Here is a 27,890-nt window from a genome sequence, read left to right on the forward strand (position 1 = left end):
ACTCCAAAAACGTGACAGAATGGAATACGTAAAGAAGAGTCTCCGATGGACCAGCGGCTTCGAGAACCTAAAGCTTGAGACCAGAGCAAAAGCCGATGCATTTTCACCCGCTAAGCGTCCTAAGGCCCCGAGCCGATGTGCGACAAGGCTAAGCCCCCTACCAGATACAGGGAATCAACGGCATAGGGATCAAATTGGGAGAATGGTATTGTCGAGGAACCACCCCATTGGGTTCCGTTCGAAGTTGAAGAAGCCAGGGCTAACAATCCATGCCGACTGGGTTTCACAGGTCAGTGAATCTCAGCCTCAACAGTACTGGCTCGGTAGATTCGTCACCCTCGTCAATGCTTTCCACTATGAGGACTCCTTCCATGAGCCGGACATCGCAACGGGATTCGGTATGTTGTCAAGTTATTCTCGCCCGTTAGGGCATCCGGATTCAAACGAGGCGGGTTACCGGATCAAACGGGCCTTCATGGTCCTCGAAAATGTTTGCATGAACGATGAAGCGAGCGGGAGTCTACGAAAGTTCCGATGCGAATACATTAACAAATTTGGAGATGGGTGGATGGTATGATGCCTTGTCGTCGGCGTATCGAAAAGACGGATGATCGCAGGCATTGACTTGGATCGCCACCGCCTATGGTCCAGAATGTCGATCTACGATCCCTGGTGAAGCCTTGTCGCTTGCTCGCCAGTATGATGAAACCTGTCCTGCTGGCATATAATGAGGATAGCCTGACTAGAGATATTCTGGCTGTAGCACTATGAACGGCCCCGGAATTACTAGGACGCTGGTGAGACGCACTTGTTCATCTAGGAGCTGGAGGTCTTGTTTATGGTATACGGGAAAAGGCTTCGAATTGTTTACGAAACGAGAGTTACAAATTGCTGAAAGTATGTTTGTAATGCTCCTGGAAGCTCGACAGGGTTTGTATTTAAATGAACCACTAACTAGACTACATATGTGATGAGAACCCCAGTATAACATGCTAAATTCAATCGTTTTCGCAGAGTTCCCATTAACGCCAGACTTACACCCAACCTCTTTGCGCCTTTTTTAGAACACCATCTGTTCAGAATGCTAATGCCAATCATGTCCCAGTCCGTGTTTTGCACTAATCTATTTCCTACTCCTCAAGAAAGCTGCAACTTGCTCATGCCTCGTTACAAAGAACATCCGCTTTCGATCTGATTTCCAGACGAGAACCCCGATCTCTTCAGCGTACCGACATGGAGCCTCATATTCTGCCAAGCTAACGAAGTCCTTGAACAAAAAGCCAGGGGTTGCTTTGACGCGATCTCGTTCCAGTTGCCAAAGCCGAATCTGATCAGTGACAGTCGGGGGCAGAACGGATGGCGGTATTCCGGCCTGATTAGACGTAGATCGGGAGACATTATGTTTGCGCATCTGAGGGTGAGCGTGGGTAGCCAGATACGAGATAATTTGGTCGGCAGTGATACCCATCTCTATGGCGCGGCGCACCGACTGGCGGGTAATTTTGCCGGTGATCAGGTTGGGAAAGCGGTATTTAAGTGTAGTGAAAAGTGCAATAAGAGAGATCTGCAACGGCGAAGAGGTATATGCATACAGTCGGTAGTTTGTTTCGACGATGATGAATCCAGATCCCGCCTTGTTTGAGCCTGTGCCAGAGGGACCGGAGAGGGAACCTGAAATGGGGTTGCTCAAAGCGCTGGAGTCGGAGGTAAGAGTAGTGGCGAGGCGAGTGGGGTAGAAATGACTGGCATCCGGGGAATCTTGGTAGACAATGCCAAAATCCGCCAGGTCCGTCAGAGTACGGAGTTGGTTTGATGTCAGGTGCTTCTTATCGTATGCTTTTCCAAGCTCCAAGCTGCTCAGCAAGAAAACGAACGAGAGGACCTCCACACTGCTCATTCCGATTGCGTCCGCGCTTTCAACATAGAGCATAAGGATGTGCCAAACTTGGGTGCTGACATCCTGTAGAACAAAAGCGAATCCATCTTGTGTGATCTCCACGCGACGATCCCGGATTTCGACAAGATGCCCAGCCTGCAAAAGTTGCTTCACGCCTTTGCTCAGGTTTGCATCGCGCTGAATACCAAGTCCGCTGGTTCCGACCATGTATCCCAATACCCCCTCCCACTGACGCCGGGCGTACTCGTCCAGTTCAGCTATGGAAACGGCTGCTCCATCTGATATATGCCAGAGTACACCAAAGGACTGCGTCTTTTCAGCGCCCGTCAGAGCCTGACGGAGCGATGAGGCAAACGGATCGGTGACTTTGTACGCACGAACGTTATCTGTGATCACGGTGTTGGATAGAATATGGAGTCGACCCAGTATTGACAATGCATTATCTCGCTCCCTTCGCGATAGGGCCCGTCAGCCATTCAATCCGTAAATCACGAGGGTTTTCAAAGTCACCACTCACTTCAAGCTTTCTGCCTTGACCCAGGCCTCCAGATCTGTTGCTGGGAGAGGGTCTTTAAGATATAGAAGCGCCATGACGAAACATTTTGCTAGATTATCCGTTATTTCCCATTACCACAAGGTGTGTCAAGAGTAGAAGCAAGTGCGCACCTAGGTCAGGTAACATGCGCCTGAAGATGGCGAGGGCGGTAGATGGCTGCTGGTAGAGCTTGTAGAAAGTCGTTCCAGGCAGGCTTTCCAGATAATCAAATGGACGGGAGGGAGCGACAGCCATGGCCATATTGCCTGCGGGTAAAATAGAAGCTGTCACCTCAGCAACATGATGTGAGCCACAAAGGTTGGCTGAGGCGCGATACTCCGTATACGAGAGATCAATCTTGATGGGAATGGATAAGATTTGCTCCGGTGACCAAAGCGGCTTCGGAGCGCAGTCCGAGGTGATCATCACACGGGACTTGTTCTGTATAATTTAACTACTATATTCTTGTCTCCGCAACCTTCTACGTACAAATCTTTTTCACCTATAGCTTCCTTGGTAAAATGACGGCTTTGCGATTTGTTAGATCGGTGAGTAAGTACAACTGCTATTGCTTCATTCCTTCAACTGATGTTATCGTTCCCCCTAGGTCTGGGAGTCCTTTCGGGCTACATCGGGGCTGGAGCCTCGGTAAGTGACAGAATCCATGGCTATGAAGATGTTGTTACTGAAACTTTGTTCGCTGTGAAAGACTATTAGATAATGTAAGGTCTATCATACCCCATCTGCCTATCTCGATAGGATACAGTGGCATCAATCTTGGTGAAGAATGGGAATTGTTCATTCCGTTAGCTTTCGTAAACATTGACCACAAGCTGGGATTTTACTAACGGTTCTAGCTTCGTGTGACTGCCGCGAAGCCTGGTCTGGTGAACTTTGAGCTAGATATACAGAAAGAGCATACGGTAAGGGTTCAATCTTGAGTATGGCGACCCAGTCGACTAACCTTCGAGACAGAATCGTCTGAACATTCTCCATGGCGGTACTATTGCTAGCATGGGTATGCAAGCATGACCACATATTATTCTTGTCTCATCCTGGTCATCCCACTTACAGGCTTTCATTGATGTTGCAGTGGACCTTGGCGGTTCTCTAGCTGTCGCCTCGCGTGGTCTGTTTGCTACGGGAGTGTCGACCGATCTCAATGGTAAGCTACAATACAAGCCACATTGATCTCCAACGTGCAGTATGAGTCTCTGACTGTCGATTTAGTGACGTATCTGAGCTCTGGAGGTAAAGTGGGAGATAAAATTTTGGCCGTATGTTAATCAAGACCCGATGCCTGAAAATTAACAGGCCCAACATTTAGCTGCTGGGTCCGCGCATGCTAACATCGCTACAGGAAGCTAGCTGTGATAAATGTAGGTTCCTCAGTCATCAATATATCAATCCAATTATGCGGGTCGTATAGAGACATTCATAGTCGCCCTTTCAGTCACTAAACGCAATGTCTAACTCATTCAACAGTCGGCAAAACGCTCGCATATACATCTATCAAATTCATCAATAGTAAAGGCGAAATTGTTGCCCGCGGTAGTCACACCAAGTATGTATCCTTCACGCGATTTAACCACATCGGGGATAAGAACTGCGCTAACCCCCCAATAGATATATTGCACTCGCCTGGAAGGACCCGCAGAACATCGTCGAGGAGCTTGGCGGGCGGCAGTCATGAACAGAAAGTGTTATATGGTGAAGACTAAACATCAGGTCATTCACCTATATATATACTTGGACCCCGCTAGGGACGCAAGCGCTGTTATTTATAGACAGTATAGAAACTACTAGTTGATATTACGCGCAAGCTACGAGTTCTTCAGTCATCTCGCATAACTATATTAAGCTAGCCGTGGGGCTTTTTGCAAGCTACCCATACAACGAGAGCGTTATCAGATACACATTGCAAGGCCAATTCACTGTAGTATGTAGCCAATAAAAATCAGAACTCGAACAGTCGTCTTCCAGCCTATTCAGTTTAAAATCCCGCCATTTTTATTTTTATACCAACAATCATGAAAACACGAAGGCACAACGCCACGATCATTGAGCATTTTACAACTATATCGAGTCAATGGTCTCACGATCCTCAATCATTACACAAGACAAAAAAGCACTTGTACTACTTGGACCGCAAGAGATCTACGCCCCGGTGAAGACGTGTTCGTGCAGAGGGTCTTCATCTGGTTCTTCACCTGCACCAAGCATGATCTCGTCCTCATCCACTAGACCTTCTTCATCATTGGGCATCGCATCCTCAACCATAATATCTTGCTCGCCTATTGCCTTGAGCTTAGCCTGGGTCATTTCGAACACGTATTGGCCAAGATGTTCCACCCCTTCCATCGGTGTGCCTTGAATCTCATCGTCCAGCGATCGCGTGGTAGGAAACATTTCGCCCGGGGCAAGCATTAGCTTGTCAGGGCGTTGAAATAATAGGTCAAATGCTGGCTTAAGCTCATAGCACGACTCAAATACCTCGCGCCGACCTAGTATGTAAAGGCCCAGGCGGGCACGAGAAAGTGCAACCGTTAGACGACGGACATCACGTAAGTAACCAACAGTGCGAGTTCGTGTGAGCGAGAGAATTACATCTGTAGCTCCAAGTCAGTAAAGGGCTTCGCAAACAAATTCACGAAGAGATAAACGAAATTCGACTTACAATCGTTTTGTTCGCCCTGATACTTGTCCACGGTAGTCACGATCTTGGGCATGCCGAACAAGGCATTCTTGGCACATCGGTGGTTCAAGACATCCTTTATCAGCGCTGTTTGACCCGCATAGGTAGCAAGGATGGATATCTTCGACGCTGGGTAGCCAAGCAACCGCATGTATTGAAAGAGGGCTACGGCGTATTCTGCTTCACCCAGGTTTTGAATGAAATGAGGAGTAGGCTCCCGTTCACCTGCGCCCTGGTAATCAGGAACGTTGATGAATTGGTAATCGAACTGAAACCCAGCATTCGCCTGCTTGAACTCATCGGCTGTCTCAACGACTGGTAAATCTCCCAGTTGCTTGTAACGCCACCGAAATAGTTCCGCGATGCTCCGTCTCGAACGACCCTGCTGATCCAGTATAATTACAGGGACACCCAGTCTTACCAGGCGAAGGAAAAGACTTTGTTCAAAATGCGCGTACTGTCGGAATGCAAGGTTTTGGATGATTGGGGAATTCTGAAGATGATCGCCGCAGAGTACCACGCGTTTCAATGGGAGCTGGCCATCCTTCATGGTTTGCAAGGCGGAGGGAATGAAGCTTTCGATCTCTGTGATCTGTGCGGCTTCTTCCATCACAACATTGTCATAGTGAAAGCCAAGATCAGCGATCTCCTGACGGCGCATTGCTGCATGTGTGGATGTCATTGCAATGATCCTGGCCTCCTTCACCAGGAGGTAATTAGCCTTATCTTTCGGTTGCCGTAAGATCTCAAACGGCCGGATATCTTCTAGCTCTGAGAATATCTTGTCGATATGCCGTTGGCAACCTTCTGCTACATCTAGCACTGCTTCCTTAGGACTCGAAGAGTCGAATACGGGCTGCGGGGCATTGGAAAAGTAAGCATGAAATGGGAAGGCTGCAATGATCTCTTCAAGAGAGATATTTTCGGTGCGGGCCTGGTCCCAGAACTTAGCCCATGCAGGCTGGATATAGACGGTGTTGAAGTACCCGGCGGTCTCGCAAGAGTTTCCATGGGCGCCCTGTGCTCCAATAGATGATGCTAACCGTGTAACTTCAGAGAGATAAAAGTTACGGTTATCGAGGAACGATTCAACCCGGCCATATTTGCTATAGCTTGACTCAGTCTCCAACTCTTCTTCACCGTGACCAAGGCGCAAAAGGTGGCGTTCGTCGATATCCAGTGCGACTATCTTTTGGAAAAGTTGGTTTAATGCCTGGTTGCTGTGCGCAACCAACAGCGTGCGCTCATTGGGAAAATTATGGTAAAGGTTATTAATGATTTGCGTTGCAACATCCGTCTTTCCAGTTCCGGGAGGTCCGACAATAATAGTCAACCCAGGTTGTGTTCCAGATGCGATGGCTTCCACCTGAGCTGGTGTAAACCGGACAGAGTTTAGTTTGGGCGCATCAACAGGGTAAGGGCCTGGATTAGGCGGCTTATATGTTGAAACGCGGAGTGAGTAGGACGATTTGTCCTTCTTCTCAGTTTGGTCTCTCCGCCGCTTCTTGGAGGCATTCGTCGAAGGCGTTTTTTGGGAATCTTCGACGTATTCAAGCACATATGGGGGACCGAAGCTTGATGTCTCCTCGCCAGAAGGCTCAATTGTTGTCCCCGGGAAGCTCTCTATCAGATGCTGCCAGTCCAAGAACGTATCGCGAAAATCGACTGACTTAAGTCTGTTCGGCAATTCTGTGTAACGAGCCCCTGCAGGGTCCCCATAGCCCAAAAAGATGTCCTGCAGCCAGGAAGGAAGAGCAATGTCGGAGACAATGAGCCTTTGCATAGTCTCCAGTATAGACTTGAAATTGTTTTCCCTCCCCTTTCTCCTTGCGACTACGTTAACCAACGGATAGATATCTGGCTTTCCCTGCATGCTGCGATCTTTGTCCACTTTGAAGGCATCAGGGTCAAGGTTAACCAAGAGTCTCCTGATACGTGGCCTCGATCGATGCCCATTGGTCTGCCCCGAGACGGGTTCGCGCAATGGACGGCCGTTTTCATCAAGTACCTGCACAATTTCCGCTGTCCTGAGGTGCGTTAGGCTGGGGCTATCAGTTAGGGTTGGGTCCTGGAACGCCATTTTGTTTGCAGCGCCAGGCTGCACAGCCAGAAGGAAAACCACGTCGTCGGGCCGGAGCGACTCCCATTCCATCCGGACGTGGTCTGCCAGCCTACCAACCTCAATCACGATCTCAGCTCGGACAAAAGCTGGATTTGAGAAGCCAACCTTCGGGGGCGCAACCTCGATGATAGCAGGTTTCGAAATAGGGATAGCCATCCGGGAGAATCCATCAAAAGTCAGACTTTTGCCGTCTCGACTGGCTCGGGGCTGCATACGCTTGACAATCGTCTCCATATCTTTGCGGATCTGGAAGAAGGCTTCGGATCGATACAAGAGAAACGAACGCCATAGAAAATCCCCGAGGCTCAAGTACTGAAGATTCAATTTTGGAATTGCAAGTGGCTTAGATCCGTCATAGGTTTCATTCCGCAGTAAAGCTGGGTCGTAAAGATTTTCTTCCGTCGGAACAATACTTAGGCGTGATACAGCATCCTGGAATGGTGCCTTGCGCTCGTAAAAGGACAAGAGTATTTCTAGATACAGATGGCGATCGGGCGTAATTTGACATTGTTTTGGATAGTCTGTCCGAAATCCGAGATGTGAACAAAGGCTTCGGAGCTCAGAGTCGTCTAAAGAAGATAGCTGCCCTTCCAGCTCCGGACGCTGCTCAATTGAACCGTAATTTGACAAAGCTAGAATCATCAATTTGTCCTTAAAGTATTTCATGGAAGTTCGCTGCAAGTGGGCTAGCTCCTGGCAGTGAGTATCATACACTGCCTGGGGTGACAGACTCTCTCCTGTATAATCATCAATTGAAAATGTAGCGAAATGTTTTAATAGATTATACAAGTCACGGAATAGCGCATTCTCCGAAGAACGGTAGAGCTTTGATAAACGAATGACTGGTAGAATGTTGAGGTCTTTCAGCAAAGTGTTGACATATCGTCTCGTGGGAAGTTGACTTTCTAAATCCACTAGGAATTCAAGAAACCTCTCACAGTAACGCAGGTTATCTACCTGGTCTTTCTCCGTGCCGTTCAATCTCTGAAGAAAATCGAGAAGCATTGTGTAGAGCCATGACCGGTCAAACCTCATCTTTGCTTTGGCCGCTTCGTCTGCTGCGTCATATCGCTTCGCGGCAGCTCTCCATGCTTTCTTCAACGTTGGGCCCTTTCCGAGCACCTGTTCTCGTGCATCGTCACTCGAGAGATTGTGCCAGATTGAAATTGAAACCAGAGGTGCACATTCCTTCCGTATCAAAACATTCTCGAGGGATTGAAAAGAGCTAATTATGAAGGATACGATGGACAGGCGCGACGATGTAAGAAGGGACTGGTCGATACTCATGGATAGAATTCGATGGAAAAGGTTGGAAAAATCATCCGGTCGGTCGGAGAAGATGTCTGGATGTTCTGTAAGTAACTCGCACAAGATTGACAATATCCAGGAAAAAGGTAGACGCACCCCATATCGGTAGGTGTTCCCGCTGCTTGACAGTGACAATCAGCGCCAGCAGCAGTACATGGTAGTTCGAGGCATCTTCTGTGTAGGTCGGCCAAAGAAACCTAATGACCGGTTAGTCGAGGCATTATATCACGAAGCGTACTGAGTGAATGCGCACTTCTCTAAAATATTCAAATTTTCCAATGTTAGAAGTGAGCGAAAGTTGAAATTGTCCGCTTCGAGGGGGTCCCATATATCCTTCTTAATGACATCCTGCTTGACTTTCCGGACCTTGGGTGTCTCGAGCCAGTGAGTTTTGGCTAGCTGCACCCACACGCTGTCTTCGCGAAAATCTTCAACGCTGGGCCTGGAATCAAGGCCGTGCGCCATTGCCTGACGTGATTGTAGGCCCATTCCTCGACGTTGGGTTTGTATAAAAAAGCACTCCGCGCCCGAGTCGGATTTATCTGCGCAAGTGGTCCGTCGCGGCGGGATGGGAAAGCTCCTGGCGCGCGGCTAAGGAAGTTGCTTCCAGCGGCTAGAACCCGCAGAGCCGCAACAATAGCCCCGTGATCCTATATTGTAGCGGAAGCTCCTTACAACACAATCTCCGCGGCTCCTTCATCCCATCTTTACTTGGAATTGTCGCTCGCAAGGATGGCCGACGAAGATGTTGAATCGATACACGTCTATAGGAGATTAGTTGATAATCTTCTTACTCGAGCCGAGCTAGTCAAACTGGATAAGCAAATCGAACCTCCGTTGACAGAAACACACCTAGGAGAAGCGATCTGGAAAGTCGAAGGCGATGATGAGCAGGTTGCGAGCCGGCTTAGTCAACAGACGCAATTTGCTGCAGTTGAGATTGCATTTAGGGAGAGGTTTTACAGTCTGCTTGTAAGTGGCTTCAATGTTGCGATTGTCTTTCTGGCTACTCATGGAGTTCAGTAATGGCTAATTGACACTTAATGTAGGCCACTACATCCATTGATGAACCGTCCTTTATACAAATATGGAATCTACTCGACATAATATCAATCTTTTCGGATAATGGTTGGTTGGAATTTGATCTCGCGGTTGAGATGGTAAATTCTGACGTGTCCACAGAACAGTGTGAGCCCGGTCTTATATTTTGGCTGATTGAGGAATTACTTGATAGCCAAACTATTGATGGCTGTCGCAAAGTTTTTGACTATCTCGAGTCTCGAAGAGAACGAAATACCAAAGTATGTACAACTCGAAATCCCTCTAGCGCAGCTATTTGACACCGCCGAAGAAACACTTTAAGCAGAAAAGTTTAATCATTTTGAGATCCTGCAACGAGTTGCTGCGGAGGCTTTCGCGAGCCGAAGATACTGTATTTTGTGGACGTGTCTTTATCTTCCTCTTCCAGAGTTTTCCGCTAGGAGACAAGAGCGCCGTCAACCTTCGGGGCGAATATCATACCGAGAATGTCACTACTTTCGACGAAATCCCTGAACTCGACACCAGTGTGTTAGATGAGGCGGATGTGGTAATGTCTGACGAGCAGGGACCGCCAACGACTACTGAAGGCCAGCAAGAAAACAACGATACTAAAGCGCCGTCTATCGCGGATCCTCAGGCCCCTGTTCAAGATCAACCGGCAGCCCCGAAAGTCATCATTTCGCAAGAGGAAGGTGTTGATGAGAAGGCAAACGACTTGAACAAGCTCTACCCTACGTTCTGGGGCCTCCAGGCATATTTCTCTGCTCCAACAAGGATATTTGACCCCCAACACTTCGCCACATTCAGGACGGGACTTGAGGCCACTCTTTCTGCCTTCAAATCAGTTAACACAGATCTTGAAAGTTCAGGCACGAGCAAGACGTCCGAAGAGCTTCGAAAATCCAACAAACGGAAGAGAACTTCAGACGGCCAGGAAATTGCAAGCAGTTTCAACCCGAAGTATCTGACAAGCAGGGATTTGTTTGACCTTGAGGTAGGTTCTTTGTCGGGCTTTCTTTCGGCAGCTTGTGCTAACTCCCAAATGTAGGTCAATGACACAGCGTTTCGGAGGCATGTTCTGGTTCAGGCGCTTATTCTTTTGGATTTCATGCTCTCACTTACTCCTAAGGCCAAAGCAAAGCTAGCCGAATTGACTAACAAATCTGTACTCTACGGTTTTGTGTTGAATGAGGACGATGTAGGGGACACCCACCGATACTTGGATTCATGGATTCTGTTAACAGTTGCAGGCTAAATGGGCAGTCAAGATGAGAAAGGCGATAGAAGAGTATCTGCAGGAAGGCGTCGGCGGAAAATTCTACTATCGAATGGTGGACACCGTTTTGTCGAGGGACAAAAATTGGGTCCGTTGGAAAGCCGAAGGCTGTCCCCTGATTGAGAGACCTCCTGTTTCTGTATCGGACTACCTCGGTGCTCGTGAGCATGCAACTAAAGTCTACGCCAACAAGCGCCTTCGGTCTTCACCTATGGGCTCGCTAAATTTGAACTTCCTCTCCGAAGGCGAATCACTGGCCGGTCTTGAGAGGCTTAAGGAACCTCAAAGGTAAGCACACCCACGGATCATCATCGGAAACCTGATTAGTTGCCAGCTGACAATACCGAAGGTTCGCGGTACCTTCCTCTGATTCGTTTATGATGGGCATAATGGACGATGAGTTAGATATGGATACTGCCCAGACGAAGGAGGATAAAGAGAACGCCACACGCGCTAAAGCGAGCAAGACTTGGCGTGTATTAAGACTTTCGGCTAAAAGCAAGCTCGCGGCGTTCGACAAGATTGAGGATGGCAAAAATCTAAAGCTGCTTTTTGAGGCCCCACAGCCTTCCGAAGGCACTCCCCAAGTTCTTGAAGGCACCCCTCAGGCCCATGAGACGATGACGAAAGCCTCAACCGAGGGCGAGTCTGGTGGTTCGGGGCATGATCATGGGTCTAATAGCTCCGAACAAGGAAATGTCACTGTTGCCACCGAGAAAGGTTCAGCGGACTCGAAGGACGCAGCAGCAGCAGCAACAACAACAGACACATGAAGAACGCCACGCAGGCGGCCAGAGAACGCGTTATCATGATTGGCTCTCTGTGGCGCCGGAAAACGAACCCCTACGATCCTGATCGATGCTGAATTCGCTACACCAATTGATGATTTCATGTGCTTGTATGCGTCACTGTCACAACGCTATGCGGGAGTCCTGCAGTACCGTAAAATATGAAAGGGGCATTAGTATGCGGACTGAGTTTTCTGGGAAGAGTTGGGGCGTGTTCCTTATGACGAGACGTGATGGGAGATTACGGCGGGGGATTTTAGCCCTTTTGATTGGCCTCATCTGATGACCCTCATCTGGCGTGCAGTTTAGTCCTCAGCGTGGCGACACCCGAAGTTTTCCCCGCCCTATTAGATACTCTGCAAGCAGGAGCAACTCTTAGGAGCTGAGGTCCAACAGGGAGGCGACAACCGAATAACGAGAGGGGTAAGGACATAGTAAGGGTACCGCTGACCGGAAATTGGAGGTTTCCTGATAATCCACTTCGTGACCTCAAGGAGGGGTTTAATTCCTCGTAGCCTGAGGTGCGAGGATGAATTTGCCAGTGGCCACGGTTGCTGAGACCGGCTCAGGGAGCACGCCGCCGGACGGATAAGCTACGGGCGAGGGTCCGAATGTCTCGGGGATCAACAACTCTAATATTACATGGACGTACCTGCATAACCGTGGATCCCGTTGTACTATCTATCTATCTATCTATCTGCTACGTAAGAATCGTAAGTATACCACCCGAACTTGCTGAATGATTTCTCCCTCCTTACTTTGAAATGCCCCTTGATAGCTGTCATGCGAGATTACAGTGTGATCACTGGGTCCAATGGAATCCGGGTGATCTGATACGCCACGTTTCACCATCCTAACTCGGGAGACGCTTGATCCCTCTGTCAACCTAATAGTTAGCTTTTAAGTAAAATTAAGTGACTACCCTAGGTCCTGAAGGAACAGTTGTTGCTAGGTCTGCAAAAATGTACGGAGTACGATGTATATACATACTTAGGGCTATTTCCTTTGCTAGGGGAGTGCCTATCTCGTATCAATATCCGGGTATATCATCTTTCGGTTCGCGCTGGTTCTGTTCCGGTTCACCTCTTACACTTCTGCCCACGTCGTTGGGGTAATGATTACTACACAGTCGGAGGGTCATGACTCGTTCAAGTCCGAACCACGGTGGAATTGACCTGTATATAGACTAAATCTTATAGTATCTCTCCAAGCGAGAGAGGTCCCAGCTGAAAAGTTTAAAGAATAATTTTAGTGAAGGGAAGCAAGTCCTCCACTGATGGTGTTCGCATGTCTTTTCGGTCAATTGTTCGGTTCCTGTTCGAGAAATGCCCTTTTATTATTATTCTTCTTCTTCTTCTTCTTCTTCTTCTTCTTCTTCTTCTTCTTCTTCTTCTTCTTTTCGTCAGGGGCTCTTCAATCTATTCTATCAATCTGTGCAAGTGATAATAAATTAACATAACAGAGGGCAGCACGCAGGTTCTGTACGTACCTACCTAGGCACGGTATGTAAAGTACCTAGGTCCGAAACCTACGGGAGTGTAGATGTCTGGATGCGAAGCTTCTGATTCGTAGATCGAGGATACAGGCAGTTCCTCATTCGTCCTAAAGGAGACAGTGGAACGTGGTCCACGGATGGAATGTCAGGGCTAAACGACGTTTCACTGTTACCAACCGACCCGCACAGACACTTTTTCCACAATGGTTCCCGCAGGAACCTGCATCGGAGATGATACGTACCAATCGCGCAATTGATTTTATACCGACAGGGGTGCCGCCATGGAAAAAATAAGTATGAGGCCCTGACCATGATAAACTTTGGAGTGGTGTGTATGTGCTATGCATGTATATTGTATACATGCATTTTATTATTATTATTATTATTATTATTGTTGTTGTTGTTTTTGTTGTGCTTATTTTCCTCCTTTCGCTTCCTTTTCTTTTTCTTTTTTCCACCCCCCTTTTTACCCGCCCTTCTTCTTCTACCCGATTTCGTTTACTAGTTCTAGGTAGTAACTTCATTGGATTCGGAACAATTTGGCCGAAATCTGGCACCCGAACTGCAGCGCCAATTGTTGGCTTGCGTAATGGGATCGATAGCAGTATCCACTTATCAGCGGGAATTGTTTCCACCGTCCAACAGAAGCAGTAAGAGTCTTGAGATGATGATGTAGTTATTCTTCGATTCGAACCGCAGTCCGTCGAGACCGAATGAAATTAGAAGGGGCCGCCAGCATTCTTGGCATCCACGAGAAGCCTTGAAAGAGATTAAAGTTGCTCCTCCCCATCCTTCTCACCCACTCACCTTCGATCGGCCGCGATTCCCATCCTCTCCCCCCAACTTATCGGGTATACCGAACAAGTATTTCCTAGAGAAAAGTCCGTTTTCAGATTTTTCGGTGGAAAGGGTGGGGTTAGGAGCGGGGGGGATTAAGGGGATAAAAGAGGTGAAATCGAAGTACTGTAGGAATCGTAAAAAAAAAAAAATTTAAAGGTATAAAGGCAAAAAGGCAAAAGAAAATTAATAATAATAAAAATATTCAAACGGCACATCCAATGCAGTCGTCGGAATCTCAATTGAGAGTTACTCAGTCCCGAGATTTTGCCTGGAACATCCAGTCGGGTATTTCCTTAGTCCAAGACAGTCAGGAGTTGACTGGAACTATTGCACTCAGCCATCATCACTACAAATCACTAATCCATACAGAGTACGGAGATACCTCCCCTTATTCCTCAATCGGGAATCATCCGGTGCGTCTATTGTTTTGAAAAGGCAGAAATATTAAATAATAATTAAAGAAGAAAAAAATATTAAAAATCGGATCAAATACAACAAAATAAAATAAAGAGAAGAGAAAAAAAAAAAAAAAGTAAATTGTAAAAACTAAAACCTGACAGAGGAAGAAGACATGGCAGAAAGAAAGCCAAGATAAACCGAGGAACTACTGCATTACGCCGTTTCGATCCTTTCCATAGGTTTCTCACTAGCTGAGCGTTATGGTCAGCATCGGATGGGGATTAAACTCCGGTCTAGGTGGTCCTGGAACTACCCGAAGCCTGATTTCCTTACTCTCTCTTATTTTCTACTACGATTTGTGTTGGTGTTTGAGGGTATTCTTAAGTACACGGATACCTTTCGCGTGAAGGCACAGAAATGCCTAGGTACAATGCTAAGGCAATTCGATTAAGATCCCGTCGTAACTTGAAGACTCCGGCATATACTAGTAAATACCCTACCTGTATCTCTAGGTAGTATACGTAGTAGGCACCAGGGAATACTAAGGTACCGCACGGTACCGACTTTCGGAGTACACGACTCATGCAATTTATGATGAAATTTATATTCATGCCAACTGACATGAATCAATTAGTTGCAGCCACTTCTGCATCGTCGGTAGTTGTGGCAAGATTAATCACAGCGTGTAATAATATTACGGCTTATTATTGATCATAGTTAAATGTATATATCATTAACCCTCCCCCCCCCTCTTATACAATTCAGGATATAGAGATAAGTCGACAGACAAACAGACTTACGTGAGTACATACATACGCTCATCTGTAGGTACACTTACCTTCATCGCCCAGTGAGTTTTGTACCTTGGGCTAACTTTCAACGTCCATTAGCCCTAAATACCTAAACAGGTCAAGTCCTGCTCCTGACTCTCATTGCTGGATAAATGCCCCACTGTCGTTGTTTCCACCTGTCGGTTCCCCTATCTTCAGAACCTTTTTCCTATTCTTTTACTTTTACTTTTACTTTTTGTTTTTTTATTTTTTTATTTTTTTATTTTTTTATTTTTCTTCTACCAGCTTTCTGTCCCTTTCCCTTTTACCTGTTCTTCCATAAATCTTATTTCGGTTTCCAACATCTTATCTAATATTCACGTACGTTACCTTTAATTTGCTTTGGCCCGTCAAAACAATACATTGGTTCTCATCTTCTTCTCTATCCACTTCCCTCCTCCAGTCTCATTTCCCTGAACTGTTTCATGCAAGTTGTCTCGGTGGAGCCAATGGAAGCGTTTACTAGTCTGTCCCGGCCAATTTGTCCCCCTCTTCTAAGTGGAGAGCACATGAGGCCGCCACTCAACCGAGTCAACCGTTGACTGCACGATTTTTAGCGTCACGCTCGGTTCAAAGACCGTTCAGGTCGGCCAGTGCATGGTCCGCTCTCTGGTCTTTCCTGCACTCGTCTTCAATAGCACTCTCTTTTCGGCCGCAGGAGGCTCGAAACTCGGAAACATTCTTCATTTCCTCCGCAAACCCTGGCTATCTCTTAAACTATTCTGAGATAGGCATGGTGGTCTTACCTGCTGCTCCATCTGGTGGCCCTCTGGCTAGCATAGTACGAGAAGCTGTACGTACCACTGCTACGTATACGGTCGCTCTGTCTTTACTGCGCGCGCCCTGAGATGGGCGTGCACCCGAGCGTGGTTGACAGCGGACCCGGCTAGTAACGGTCGATCGATCGTCCTCGTAGGTGGACTCGTCCTTTTACTCTGATAGACTTATATTCCATCCTGCGAAGGAGAATGAAGAACTTCTCCAGCTTGAGACCAACGGTTATTTCAGATTTTCACCCGCATCCTGCTTTTCCCTGACTCCCTGCGGACAACTTCTGCCCGAGAGAGTTACTTGCATGTGTATCCTCTTGGGATGGACGGATGGGAGGTGGGTAGCAGCTAAACTAAGTGGTTCTTAGGCTGAGGACTTGGTCCTTGATCTAACCCGGTCTCCGGCGGATTATGGAGCCAACGCACGACTAGCGCTGTCGGTAGCCCTTCCACATGGTGCACCAGTGCTCACTAAAACGACATTGGTGTCGGATGAGCTCCAGCCAGCAAGGGTCTATTTACCCTTCAAACAACGGTTGGCTAGCCAGGAGGATGGCTGTGGGTGTCGGACTAGGGTGTCCCAGACTCGTTGACCCGCACGGTGCGATGCGATGGTTTTGGTCGCAGGTTCCACTTCGGAAAATTTACATGCAATCATGACTGTGAATTGTAAACCTCCGCTGAGAAGACAGGCGACCTGCGTTGAAATGAGCAGTTAGTCGGACATACTTGCAAGTTGGATCGTGAACCATTCCTTACCCCTTATCTAGTCCCTTTACGCAGGGCTGCGGCCGTCTCGGTCCATCTGACTCTGTTTGGATGCAGGTGGAGTGCTCCATCGCCACTTTAGCTTCGGCGTAGTCATTCTTGTTGCTTCTTTCCCTCCATAGTGTATATCGTTTATCCTGGCAAGCTCTCCCTCCCTCCTCTCTCATTTTTATTTTTTATTTTTGGAATTTTTTTATTCGTTTTTTGTTCTTATTTCCCTTGTTACTGTCCCTCACTGAAGACACTCGTTACTTCACTTGAAGCTCTTGATAATTTGATATACGCTCGGGACAACTCTTGAAAGTATCAGCTTGACAATTCTGTTGGTGCTGTCATCTCTGGGAGAGTTTACCGGTCAGAAGATTAGGTGACCACCATCAGCGTTGCTACAACTGTTGGTTCTAGCGCATACGATACGACGTTAGACTTGAACCCGTCGAGGGAGATCCCCAGTCACTACCCAACCTTCTTTCCACCCACCATTCCCACTATTGCGTCTGTTCTTCTACTCCTTGTGATCGTTGGCTGCCACCCTTAATTACTACCGGGGAATAAGTTAACAATCGTAGCCTGGTGTGAGATCTCCGTGTGCCGAACTATCAATCTGTGGCCCTTTCAAGTCTCTTAATCGTTTGCCCTCTAAACAGCTGGCCTCTTATTCTCTCTTTTCCCTTTCCTCTCTTCACTTACTTTTATTTTTTCTTGTTCTTCTTCATTATTATTATTACTATTATTATTATCTTCCATTTTCTAAAGTTCAGTCTACGCGTTAGTATCTCGTCTAACGTTTGGGTTAACTCCCTGTATCAAAAAGAGACAGCTATTCGTCCCCTGTCTCCGCCGGTCCCGCATCAATTGGTGACAGTTCCTTCGTGCCCGTTGTTGCATTCTTAGCACTACCTCAAGGTGGCCACCGTGGAAGATCCGGCGGACCGCTTATTGAACGTGATCAGGGCCGTCGTTCAGGACTTCTTTCCTCGTCTTATTTCCACTACCTTGTCTGTCTTTGTCCTTCACCCACTTGGCCGAACATCGTGGGATCTTTTCTATATTGTCCTCCTTATATCTAAGCAAACACCGGCACTCAAGAGACGGATCAACCCCATTCCGTGCAGCAGTCCCAGTTCAAGCTCACACTGGGCATCTCCATCATTGTCTTGAAGAGGCATCCAGGGGTCAACGTTTGTTCTTCAACAACTGGAACAACTTGAAATTCCTCAGAATCTTACGCCACGTCCTGTCTTCCGTTTATTGACGCTCTTGGTTCGAAGTTTAGGGCTCAGGAGACTCTAGTCTTGACGGGCAGTATCATTAAGCATTCCCATCTACCTAACCGCGGCTATCTCGATATCAGTGATCTGATACATCGAGTTTGGGCTGCTGATCTTTGTTCGACTGAATCCTTTCGCTACTATATGGAGTAAGGAAGTTTATCTCTCCAGTACCATGTCAGTCAGTGGACCTTGTATCTGGTTGTCCTCTTTGCCACCTCCGTCTAGTTCTCATTTGACTGCAATTACGAATTCTTGGTCGACGCCTTCTTGGAACGTTGAACAGGCTACATCAAGGACAAAGGCAGTCTCCCCTGAGTTGCCCAGATCGTTGGAGAAAGAAAGCAATTCAGCAAAGACGCCTGTCGACATGCAGTCTGCCGTTATTAAGGCTGAAAATGCCTTCCCAGCTGGAGCGCCCGTGGGTCAATCAAATTCGGTTCGATACTCCGGGGTAGAAATGCCCTCGGATTCCTCGGGAAATCGGAATGTCCAAGCTGATGGTGACGCTTCGTTGTCCCGAATGAAACTCGAAAGACTGAACCATAGTGAACCACTTCTCTCTATTCCTCGAGGGGGGTCTAGCCCCCAAGCCCCAAGAGAGTTGACACCAGAAGCAAGAACAGGAGACCAAGAGGAACAACACGATCACGAGAAGGACAATGTGGAAGCAGGAGCTTCTTCGGACGATGGAATAGGGTCGCCGAGAACAGCATTAGATCCTAAAACAGAGAAGAAGAAGATGAAAAGATTCCGGTGAGTAATCGGGCATGATATAGTCCAAAATCCATGGAATCCGGCTGACGAAACTGGAAGACTCACACACAATCAAACTCGCTTCTTGATGAGTGAGTTCACTCGTCAAGCACACCCTGACGCTGCGCACCGAGAACGATTGTCAAGAGAGATACCTGGGTTGACACCGCGGCAAGTTCAGGTTTGGTTTCAGAACAGGTACACTTGCAGCTCTCTATCACCACCACAATAACACACTAATGCCATTATTATAGACGAGCTAAGCTCAAGCGGCTTACCAGCAATGATCGGGAGCGAATGTTGAAATCTAGAGCACTGCCGGAAGACTTTGATACTACTCAAGTGCTAAGGACTCCTTTCGATAACAAGACTGCGTCAGAAACACCGGTTCCGTTTCCCTTTTACCATATGACTTCTATTTCGGGCGCTAATGCATCAAAGATGCTACTGACGGACGGACTTCAACGGCTCAATGACGACGACTATGTGATCTCGCCACTAAGCTCAGCTTCGACAACAACAGGAAGTGGCTTCCCCTCTACTGCCGCTGATCGGAATTTGGAGGGCTATATGCCAAATGGCACATTAGCAAATCGGGCTGCGCCAACACCCGTCCCCGATCTCCAGAGACACAACCGTAGTGCCTTCCCATTCTCAAGATCTAGCAGTTTTTCCGAGCCGTCCTTCAACCCAAGCCTGCACTTTCCTGGCCGGTATTCTCGACCAGGCGAGCCGGTCAGTCACCCTGGTATGCCATACGGTCGGCGACCAGTGGATTATGGAATCAACCGGCCAGGCACTAGTATGGTTGTTGGATATGATGGCCATCGACAGTTGGAGGGTTCCGTCTCACCAACAGGACAAACAGATCAACCCATGGCATATGGTATGGACGGTCATAGTATGGATTACCTTTATACCCTTTGTAGCTGTGCTTGAAACTGACTTCTTGCCGATAGGCCAGCAATTACATAGCTACCAACATTCGCTCACGATGCCTGCCTCGAAAGGATTTGGTGGGCTCGACTTGAACTCCCATATGCAACCGCACGGAAGACACATACCTGCACTGCAATCCCTACCGGTTTCAGAAGCTCCAGACTATCGACACTATTCATACAGTCACCATCCATATAGCATGAGCACTGCTATGCCATACACACAAGCCAATGCATCCAGTATGAGCCTTCCTGCATCGTTTCCCTCTGACACGGGTAGTGCGTCACACGGATCTGTTGGCGGCTCTACTGAAGACCGAATTAATAATCCACCGCAAGCCTTGGACCCCTTGAGGACCAAGTTTAGCAACCAACCATTCGAGTACTCCAACTATCTCTGATCCCAGAGCCTGTTGGTGGCAGTTTTACTCCCTCCTCTACTCCTGCTGGTCTCGACTTCTTTTAATCAGTCCTTCACCCCTGGTTTATATCTTCCTGGGCGGTTAATACTTTTATATTTGTTTTTTTATCTGTCGCTAGTATTGTGTGCTACTTGGCGTTCGCATCTTCATTCCAGTACATATTTACCTAATTTTGGTCTAGGTCTATTACTGTTGTTGTGTTTATAAGGAGGGGAAAAAATTCTGTTTGCATAGGACTCACTAGCAGTTGTGCTACGAGATGTTACATTGGCGTTTATTATCCTTTTCCCCCCCACAAGGTTATCTTCAACCTTCCTCTTTGCTTTTCACCTCTGCGCCTTTTCACACTTTCCCTTTTAATCCCAAAAAATATTTCTTCCAGATACGAGGGGTGTGAGCGAGAGGTTCAACTTGTTGTTCGGGGGAATGCACCTACTGATCACCTTTGACGTAGGGTTTGTCTGCAGTATATAGTATATTACCTTTCTGATTCTTGAATTCTACTCAGGCTAATTTGAGGCTTTGCAATTACCCACGTAGAGCTACTAGTAGAGAGGTAAAACATACAGCATAGAAGACGTCACTCGGATGTAGACTAAGGTGAAGCTATAAAGTAGGGAAACCTGTTAATGGCGTAAGGTTTCAAGCCGTACTCGATGTATATGCGAGACAGACTTAGGTAGGTCTATAAGGCATCCAACACCGACCATGACTCAACTTGGGACTATGTCGGTGCCGAACCAGTAGGCATCGAAAGATTGCAGGTTACTCGACGACTTGATTGCTTCGAAGCATCGCCTGAAGAAAACCGTCAAATCAGCATTGAGTGAAAGTAATCCTGCGCCAACGATGACCGATGGCCAACAACAGGCGTTGCATGATTGGTGACGGTATCACGGGATCCCAGCCAGTCGACCAATCAGCGTGCAGACATTGCTAATTGCTTTTGTACTATAATTCGGGGTTAGGAAGTATAAAACTCAAAGAATATCCAGTTTCTCTATGATCTTTTCTATCACTTTCTCCTTCTCTATCAGCAGACAACCAATATAATCATTGGGATCTATTTGACTTGATCATCAAAATCGTCAATTGTCTTTTTCTGTGCACTAAGTCTTCGAGCTCGACTTGTTCATTTTGATTAAGCATCCGCCTCGGCTTTACGTCATACATCTAGAACCAAGTACTACCAGTTTCAAGGCAAAGACTTCTTTTCTTAGTGTTCTATTGTTACCAAATCGACGAGAATTCACAATGGTTCATCCTACTTCCACCTGTTGTAAAACCTCAGGAGACGGGTCCTGCGTTTGCGCAGCTCAAGCCAAGTGCTCCTGCGGCAAGGAGAGCGCTCTTCATTGCACCTGCAACAAGGCCGCAACCGAAAACACTATCTCTGGGGCTCGGTGCTCATGTAGTATGTTTTTCCTCACCAAATTTAGCAGTGTATGATCCCTAACGCTTTTCAAGGGGCCCGCCCCGCTGGACAATGTACCTGTGAACGCGCACCGAGTGAGAACCATCCCGTATCGGGCGAGGCTTGCGCATGCGGCAAAAGGCCTTCTTGTGAGTTATCTTGTAGAAATTGGCTACCTGTAGCTATTTCACTGATGTCAAACTTTGTTAGCTTCCTGCACTTGTGAGAAGGTTGAAGCTATCGACGCAGCCGTCGAGAGCATTGAGACAGATTTCACGTCCCGCTTCCGGTCGTAATTGTTCTTTTCACTTTTATTTCTCGGTTGCTATTTTGTCTTGTTTGTTTTTTATCATCGAATTCATTCCTAGAGTTCTTATAGGGCGTTGGGTTGGTGCTCGGAACTGCATCATGACTTATTGATTGTATTGCTATGAACGATTTGCATCAGCAGTGGTTATGGTCCTGCCAAATTTACTCATTAGAATAATAAAATGGATGTTTGCCCCATCCAGGGCAAGTGAAAACCGTCTCCGGATAGCGGGTAGCTCTACACACTGAATATAATTTCACCCAATGCTTCAAAGCTTATGAAGGCTAACGGTAGAGAATATAAACGCTCATAATCGTGCCAAATCTCCAACCAAGTGTTTATGACAGCCCCAGGAGCAGGATGCAGGTATTTCCCCACATACCATGCGGTTTTAGCAGTTTCCTCCGCCACTTCCCGAAAAAGAAAAACGAAATCTTGTTTGTACTGCTAAATTGCTTCCATTACGGGTTCATTTTCCCGAGGCTTAATTCTTGCAGCTGTTTACATATACGGAGACACCGCCACAACGCATCAACGTTTTCCCGCACTGGCGGAATATCCGCCGGCTCGGCCGCGGAACTGGCTCAACCCAGAGAGGTGGTTGCTTCGCTCCTTAAAAGAGAGACAGCTGTTGGTGAACTAATAGCTGAATGCTGGGCCTTTTACCGGTGTACGAACTCCTTCATTCGACTTGGATTCCCCGACGCTATCCTCCGTTTTCTTTCTTGTTACGCTGCTACGGCCACCGATAACCCCGCGCCGACTTGAACTCCGTCTTGCCCCTTGTCGCGTTATCTGATCCCCTCTAGATCGCTCCGCACCCGAGACATACTGCACCAAGCTTTGCACCATGCTTTATGCACCTTAGAGAGATTTGACAGAGCGCTGGAAAATACATAAGTCAGGGTTTAATTGAGGCAGTTAGGATATGCTTTTATGACGCTGCCCCACTGACTGAATTCACCAACGTGGTGTCTTTGCTTTTTCCACATACGAAATAGTGAGGAAGGACGGCAAAACGGGCCTTTCTCCCGCCGGAGACGAATTGGTATCTCATTATTAGCACAGTTCTCGGCGGTTCTGCTTGCAATATCTATGCTGGATCAGTCAACATGTCGTCTATGCGAGGCTTAGTCCAATTTATTGCCGACTTGCGAAATGCTAGAGCGCGCGAGTTGGAAGAGAAACGGGTGAACAAGGAATTGGCTAATATCCGACAAAAGTTCAAGGGCGGAAGTCTCAATGGATATCAGAAAAAGAAATACGTCTGCAAATTACTCTATGTCTACATCCAAGGGTACGATGTTGACTTTGGTCATCTGGAAGCCGTCAACTTGATCTCTTCGACCAAGTACTCGGAGAAGCAGATCGGGTACTTGGCCGTGACTTTGTTTTTCCATGAGCAGCATGAGCTGTTGCATCTTGTTGTTAACAGTATCCGGAAGGATTTGTTGGATCATAATGAATTGAACAATTGTTTGGCGCTGCATGCCGTTGCCAACGTCGGTGGTAGGGAAATGGGTGAAGCGCTGTCAACTGATGTTCACCGGTTGCTGATTTCTCCGTACGTTATGGTCCCCTTCACTTACTTCCTCATCTCCCCGCTTTTGGGTTGACTTTTGTATCTTGGCTTGATATGCTCATCCGGGTTGAACTAAACTGACACATAGCTTACAGCACATCCAAGGCCTTTGTAAAAAAGAAGGCCGCTCTAACACTCCTCCGTCTATACCGCAAATACCCAGGTATCGTGCAGATCGAGTGGGCCGAGCGGATAATATCTTTGATGGACGACCCAGATATGGGTGTCACCCTATCTGTCACCTCCTTGGTCATGGCATTGGTCCAGGACAAACCAGAAGAGTACAGAGGGAGCTACGTTAAGGCTGCTCAGCGACTGAAGAGAATCATAGTTGATAATGATATTGCTCCGGACTACCTCTATTATCGAGTGCCGTGTCCTTGGATTCAGGTCAAGCTGCTACGGCTGCTGCAATATTACCCACCGTCAGGTATCACCTGCTCTGCCCTACGACTCGTTTTTCTTATCCTGACTAATGTAACACAGAGGACAGTCATGTCCGCGAGATTATCCGTGAGTCTTTACAGCAAATCATGAACATCGCTATGGATACACCGAAGAACGTCCAGCAGAACAATGCGCAAAATGCCGTGCTCTTCGAGGCCATCAACCTCCTCATCCACCTTGATACTGAGCACAGCCTCATGATGCAAGTCTCGTCACGCCTAGGCAAGTATATCCAATCGCGAGAGACGAATGTTCGGTATCTTGGCCTCGAGGCTATGACGCACTTTGCAGCCAGGGCAGAGACTCTTGATCCTATAAAGAAACACCAGAACATCATTCTTGGATCACTTAGAGACAGGGATATTAGCGTTCGTCGCAAGGGTCTGGACCTGGTTTACAGCATGTGTGACACGACGAACGCCGGCCCAATTGTGAATGAGCTTCTACGGTACCTTCAGACAGCCGATTACGGAATCAGGGAGGAAATGGTACTGAAGGTTGCTATTCTTACGGAAAAGTATGCTACTGACGCTCAGTGGTACATTGACATGACCTTGAAGCTCTTATCTTTAGCGGGTGACCATGTCAACGATGAGGTGTGGCAACGAGTGATCCAGATCGTGACGAACAATGAGGAGCTACAAGCCTATGCGGCGCACACACTTCTCAATTATCTAAAGACCGACTGCCACGAAAGCTTGGTGAAGATCGGATGCTACGTCCTGGGCGAATTTGGACATCTTATTGCGGACAACCAAGGCTCCAGCCCCATCGAACAGTTCCTGGCATTGCAGGCTAAGATGATTACCAGCACCGACAATACCCGCGCGATGATTCTCTCATCTTTCATCAAATTTGTTAACCTCTTTCCTGAGATCAAGCCCCAGCTGCTTCATATATTCCGGCTGTATAGTCACTCTCCCGACTCAGAACTTCAACAACGAGCTTTTGAATACCTGTCGCTGGCGACACTTCCTACCGACGATCTTCTGCGGACAGTTTGCGACGAGATGCCGCCTTTCTCGGAGAGAGCATCAATTCTCCTCTCTCGGCTTCACCAGAAGACGGCTGGCACAACCGATAAGAAGACCTGGGTTGTGGGTGGCAAGGACGCCAATCAAGATCAGAAGGAGGTCCTTATGGCGCAGAATACCGGGCTTAAGCGTACATTCACTACGATTGTCAATGGCACGAGCACTGGAACAAACGGCACAGCGGCATCGCCAGCATCTAGTGCAACAGGGGACCTAGCAGGACTGGACCTCAGCGCTTCATCTGCTCCGCCTCCCCCGAATATGGCCAGCGCAGCCCATCTTACGCCGGACTGGGATATTGGGTACAACCGATTATATTTCAAGGAGCAAGGTGTGCTGTTTGAGGACGCTCAAATTCAGGTTGGCCTGCGATCTGAGTACCGTGGCCATATGGGCGTGGTGAAAATTTACATCTCTAACAAGTCGTCCTTTCCTATTGGATCATTAACGACGACGTTAGACAACCGTGCAGCGCCCAACCTCAAGATAGACTCCAAAAGCTTGCCCGAGCCTTCGGTTCCGGCTGCCGGTCAAACCCAGCAAACGTTTTTCTTTGAGGCTAATGGGCCATTCACTGATGCACCTACCATTCGCATCTCTTATCTTGCAGGTGCCCTTCAGGCCTATACGTTACAACTTCCCGTCCTCATGCACCGGTACATGGAGCCGTCGACCTTGTCAGCTGAAGAATTCTTTAAACGGTGGAGACAGATTGGTGGGCCACCCCTTGAAGCACAGAATACGTTTGGGGTAGTAGCAAAAGCAAAGGACATCAACGAGTCGTTCACGCGGCAGACTGTGGAAGGGTTCGGCTGGAGAATCGTTGACAATGTGGATCCCAACCCGAAGAACATTGTGGGCTGTGCTGTGTTCCATTTTGGCACCGGGAAGACAGGATGCCTTCTACGACTGGAGCCTAACTATGAGAAGATGGTGAGCTCTCTCAGCGTCCGAGGGAAAATATAAGATAGCTGAACTGACATGCTTTCCGTAGATGTATCGCATCACCATCCGAGCCACACAAGAAGCCGTGCCACAAGCGCTGGCCAAGCAGATGGAGCAGAAATTGGCGCAGGGAAGTACGTCCGATCGTTATGCATAGCCCACGGTACTGGGGTCGGGACTTGCCGGTTGAAACGTAAAGTTTATAATGCATCTAATTATGTAAATCCTTTCTCACTGTCTTTCCTATTATTCGTCACCTTGGCAGGAACGCGAGGTAGCGACTTGTATTTATTGAATACTGATATAAAGAGGTATATATTTTAACATCCGCAATGTACTGTCACAGACACCTATTATATACACCAGTAGGATGCTCCATTTAAGGCCTCATGTGCTTTTATTGTCTGATTACCGGGGGCCCCCTCTTGAATGCAAGGTTCATAAGTCATAACACAGCCCAGATCCTACACCCATATTTAGATCACCTTCGCCTGGTCCTTGGGCGGCCTCTCCCCGAAGATGGTTGTTCCCACCCGAACCTCATCACTTCCCAAGGCAATAGCGCCCTCAAAGTCCTCACTCATGCCCATACTCAACTCCAACCGGGCATCCTCCCCCTCCAGCTTCAACTCCCGCACAATCCGATCGCGCGTCTCTCGCAGGCACACGAAGTCCTCATTCTCCGTCTCAGGCGTGGTCGCCTTCGACCTTGCAATCGCCCCAATCGTCATTACCCCCTGCAGCTTAAGTCGTGGACACTTCTCCCGAATGAAGCGACAGAGCGACACCGCACCAGAAACAGGATCGACTCCGGACTTATTCTCCTCCCCGGAGGTGTTCACCTGTACGAACACCCGCAACTGAGACTCTTGGTCGGTGGCGCGCAGCTCCTCCGATCGCTCCCCCCATCCTTTGTCCAGGAGGGAAGCCTTCTTTTCGGAATCGACACTCTCGACGGCCCAGAGACCCCGTACGTCCCGCGCCAGCGTCACGCACTTATTTGACTGCAGCCCGCCGATGAAATGCCATTTGATGGTAGGCGGGAGCAGCTTGGACTTCTCTTGCAGCTCTTGCAGATAGTTTTCGCCGAAGTGCAGGTGGGAGGCGGGCGGCTGGTGAAGGGCAAGGACGTCGGCGGCGGGCTTGAGTTTGGAAACGGCGATAAGCCGGATGGGTCTTGATTCCTTGGCGGCTTTGGTTGCGGCTGCGGTGACGCGCGACGTCACCGATCCTAGGTTGGAGAGAAGAGTGGCGGTCCGGGCGGGGGAGGCGGGCATGACGGTCGGTTGTTGCTGTTGATCTTGTGGTGGTGGTTGGGAGGTCATTGCAGGGTCTGTGTAAAATAGAATCCAACTATGAGTGTTGCTATCAATTCGGGGTTCACGATGCCGATTTTCGAAGGGGGTGTATAGCGATCTGAACGAACTATGCGTATCAACATGGGTATATCTCAATATCAGATCTAAAATGGAGTTTCCCGAGGAGCACTGAAGAAGCGCTAGCCCCAACTAGGTAGGGACTGACTACGCGTGTACACGTGACACGGGAGATCGGCTCCGAGAGATTCCGTTCCAGAAGATCTCAGGTGGTTTAACTTTTCTAGGGATTAGTGTAGCCTATCCGGGGAAGCCGCACGCCGTTTTCGTCCATTTCTGCAGACGATTTATGAGGTCACTCACTAATTCGATTAGTACGGGTAGTACGACTAGTCAGGTCCACTCGGACTTGAATGCTAGGGCTATTTGAAATCTAACGACTTCAGCTTTAAATAGTGCGTCATCCTTTGGGTATTTAAACCCCTCTTGATGAAGGAGAAAGGGAATAGTAGGACGAAGAAAAGGAAAAATAAAAAAAAATGCAATAACAGAGAGAGAGAAAAAAAAAAAAAAAAAGGCCAGCCCGGCATGTTGGACCCTGTGACAGCGGACCGAATTGCAGAACCCACCAGGCATTCCATCCAATTTCACTTACAGACACTATCAGATTCAAGTTGATTATATTCTCTTT

The 27,890-nt window shown here is 48.0% G+C and overlaps 6 protein-coding genes across 6 annotated transcripts; 4 read left to right on the top strand and 2 right to left on the bottom strand.

The window, feature by feature from the left end:
- Positions 1-1,123: 1,123 nt before the first annotated feature.
- On the bottom strand, positions 1,124-2,693 carry AO090206000056 (TFIIH/NER complex subunit TFB2; the record flags this gene model as incomplete). Its single annotated transcript, XM_001826508.1, has 3 exons — positions 1,124-2,348; positions 2,415-2,502; positions 2,564-2,693. The coding sequence occupies 3 exons, from the start codon at positions 2,691-2,693 to the stop codon at positions 1,124-1,126; spliced, it is 1,443 nt and encodes a 480-aa protein (XP_001826560.1).
- A 260-nt stretch (positions 2,694-2,953) lies between these two features.
- Positions 2,954-4,153, top strand: AO090206000057 (PaaI family thioesterase; the record flags this gene model as incomplete). Its single annotated transcript, XM_023233207.1, has 8 exons — positions 2,954-2,984; positions 3,040-3,080; positions 3,290-3,355; positions 3,408-3,450; positions 3,526-3,597; positions 3,663-3,709; positions 3,918-3,996; positions 4,059-4,153. 8 exons carry the CDS (start codon positions 2,954-2,956, stop codon positions 4,151-4,153), a joined length of 474 nt encoding a protein of 157 aa, XP_023093735.1.
- Positions 4,154-4,589: 436 nt separating this feature from the next.
- Positions 4,590-9,022, bottom strand: AO090206000058 (RNA helicase aquarius; the record flags this gene model as incomplete). Its single annotated transcript, XM_001826510.3, has 4 exons — positions 4,590-5,041; positions 5,110-8,592; positions 8,654-8,754; positions 8,811-9,022. 4 exons carry the CDS (start codon positions 9,020-9,022, stop codon positions 4,590-4,592), a joined length of 4,248 nt encoding a protein of 1,415 aa, XP_001826562.3.
- A 267-nt stretch (positions 9,023-9,289) lies between these two features.
- Positions 9,290-11,647, top strand: AO090206000059 (THO complex subunit THO1/HPR1; the record flags this gene model as incomplete). The annotated part of the gene is made up of 7 exons (XM_001826511.3): positions 9,290-9,529; positions 9,607-9,685; positions 9,740-9,858; positions 9,909-10,592; positions 10,647-10,796; positions 10,849-11,162; positions 11,224-11,647. The coding sequence occupies 7 exons, from the start codon at positions 9,290-9,292 to the stop codon at positions 11,645-11,647; spliced, it is 2,010 nt and encodes a 669-aa protein (XP_001826563.1).
- A 6,532-nt stretch (positions 11,648-18,179) lies between these two features.
- On the top strand, positions 18,180-20,130 carry AO090206000060 (homeobox domain-containing protein; the record flags this gene model as incomplete). Its single annotated transcript, XM_023233208.1, has 5 exons — positions 18,180-18,184; positions 18,264-18,791; positions 18,852-18,989; positions 19,046-19,692; positions 19,751-20,130. 5 exons carry the CDS (start codon positions 18,180-18,182, stop codon positions 20,128-20,130), a joined length of 1,698 nt encoding a protein of 565 aa, XP_023093736.1.
- Positions 20,131-22,987: 2,857 nt separating this feature from the next.
- AO090206000061 (AP-2 complex subunit alpha) lies at positions 22,988-26,747 on the top strand (the record flags this gene model as incomplete). Its single annotated transcript, XM_023233209.1, has 5 exons — positions 22,988-23,439; positions 23,553-23,882; positions 23,951-25,871; positions 25,933-26,017; positions 26,680-26,747. The coding sequence occupies 5 exons, from the start codon at positions 22,988-22,990 to the stop codon at positions 26,745-26,747; spliced, it is 2,856 nt and encodes a 951-aa protein (XP_023093737.1).
- Between the last annotated feature and the right edge of the window lie 1,143 nt (positions 26,748-27,890).

This window comes from Aspergillus oryzae, chromosome 7 (assembly GCF_000184455.2).
Source record: "Aspergillus oryzae RIB40 DNA, chromosome 7".
Classification (NCBI taxonomy): Eukaryota; Fungi; Ascomycota; class Eurotiomycetes; order Eurotiales; family Aspergillaceae; genus Aspergillus; species Aspergillus oryzae.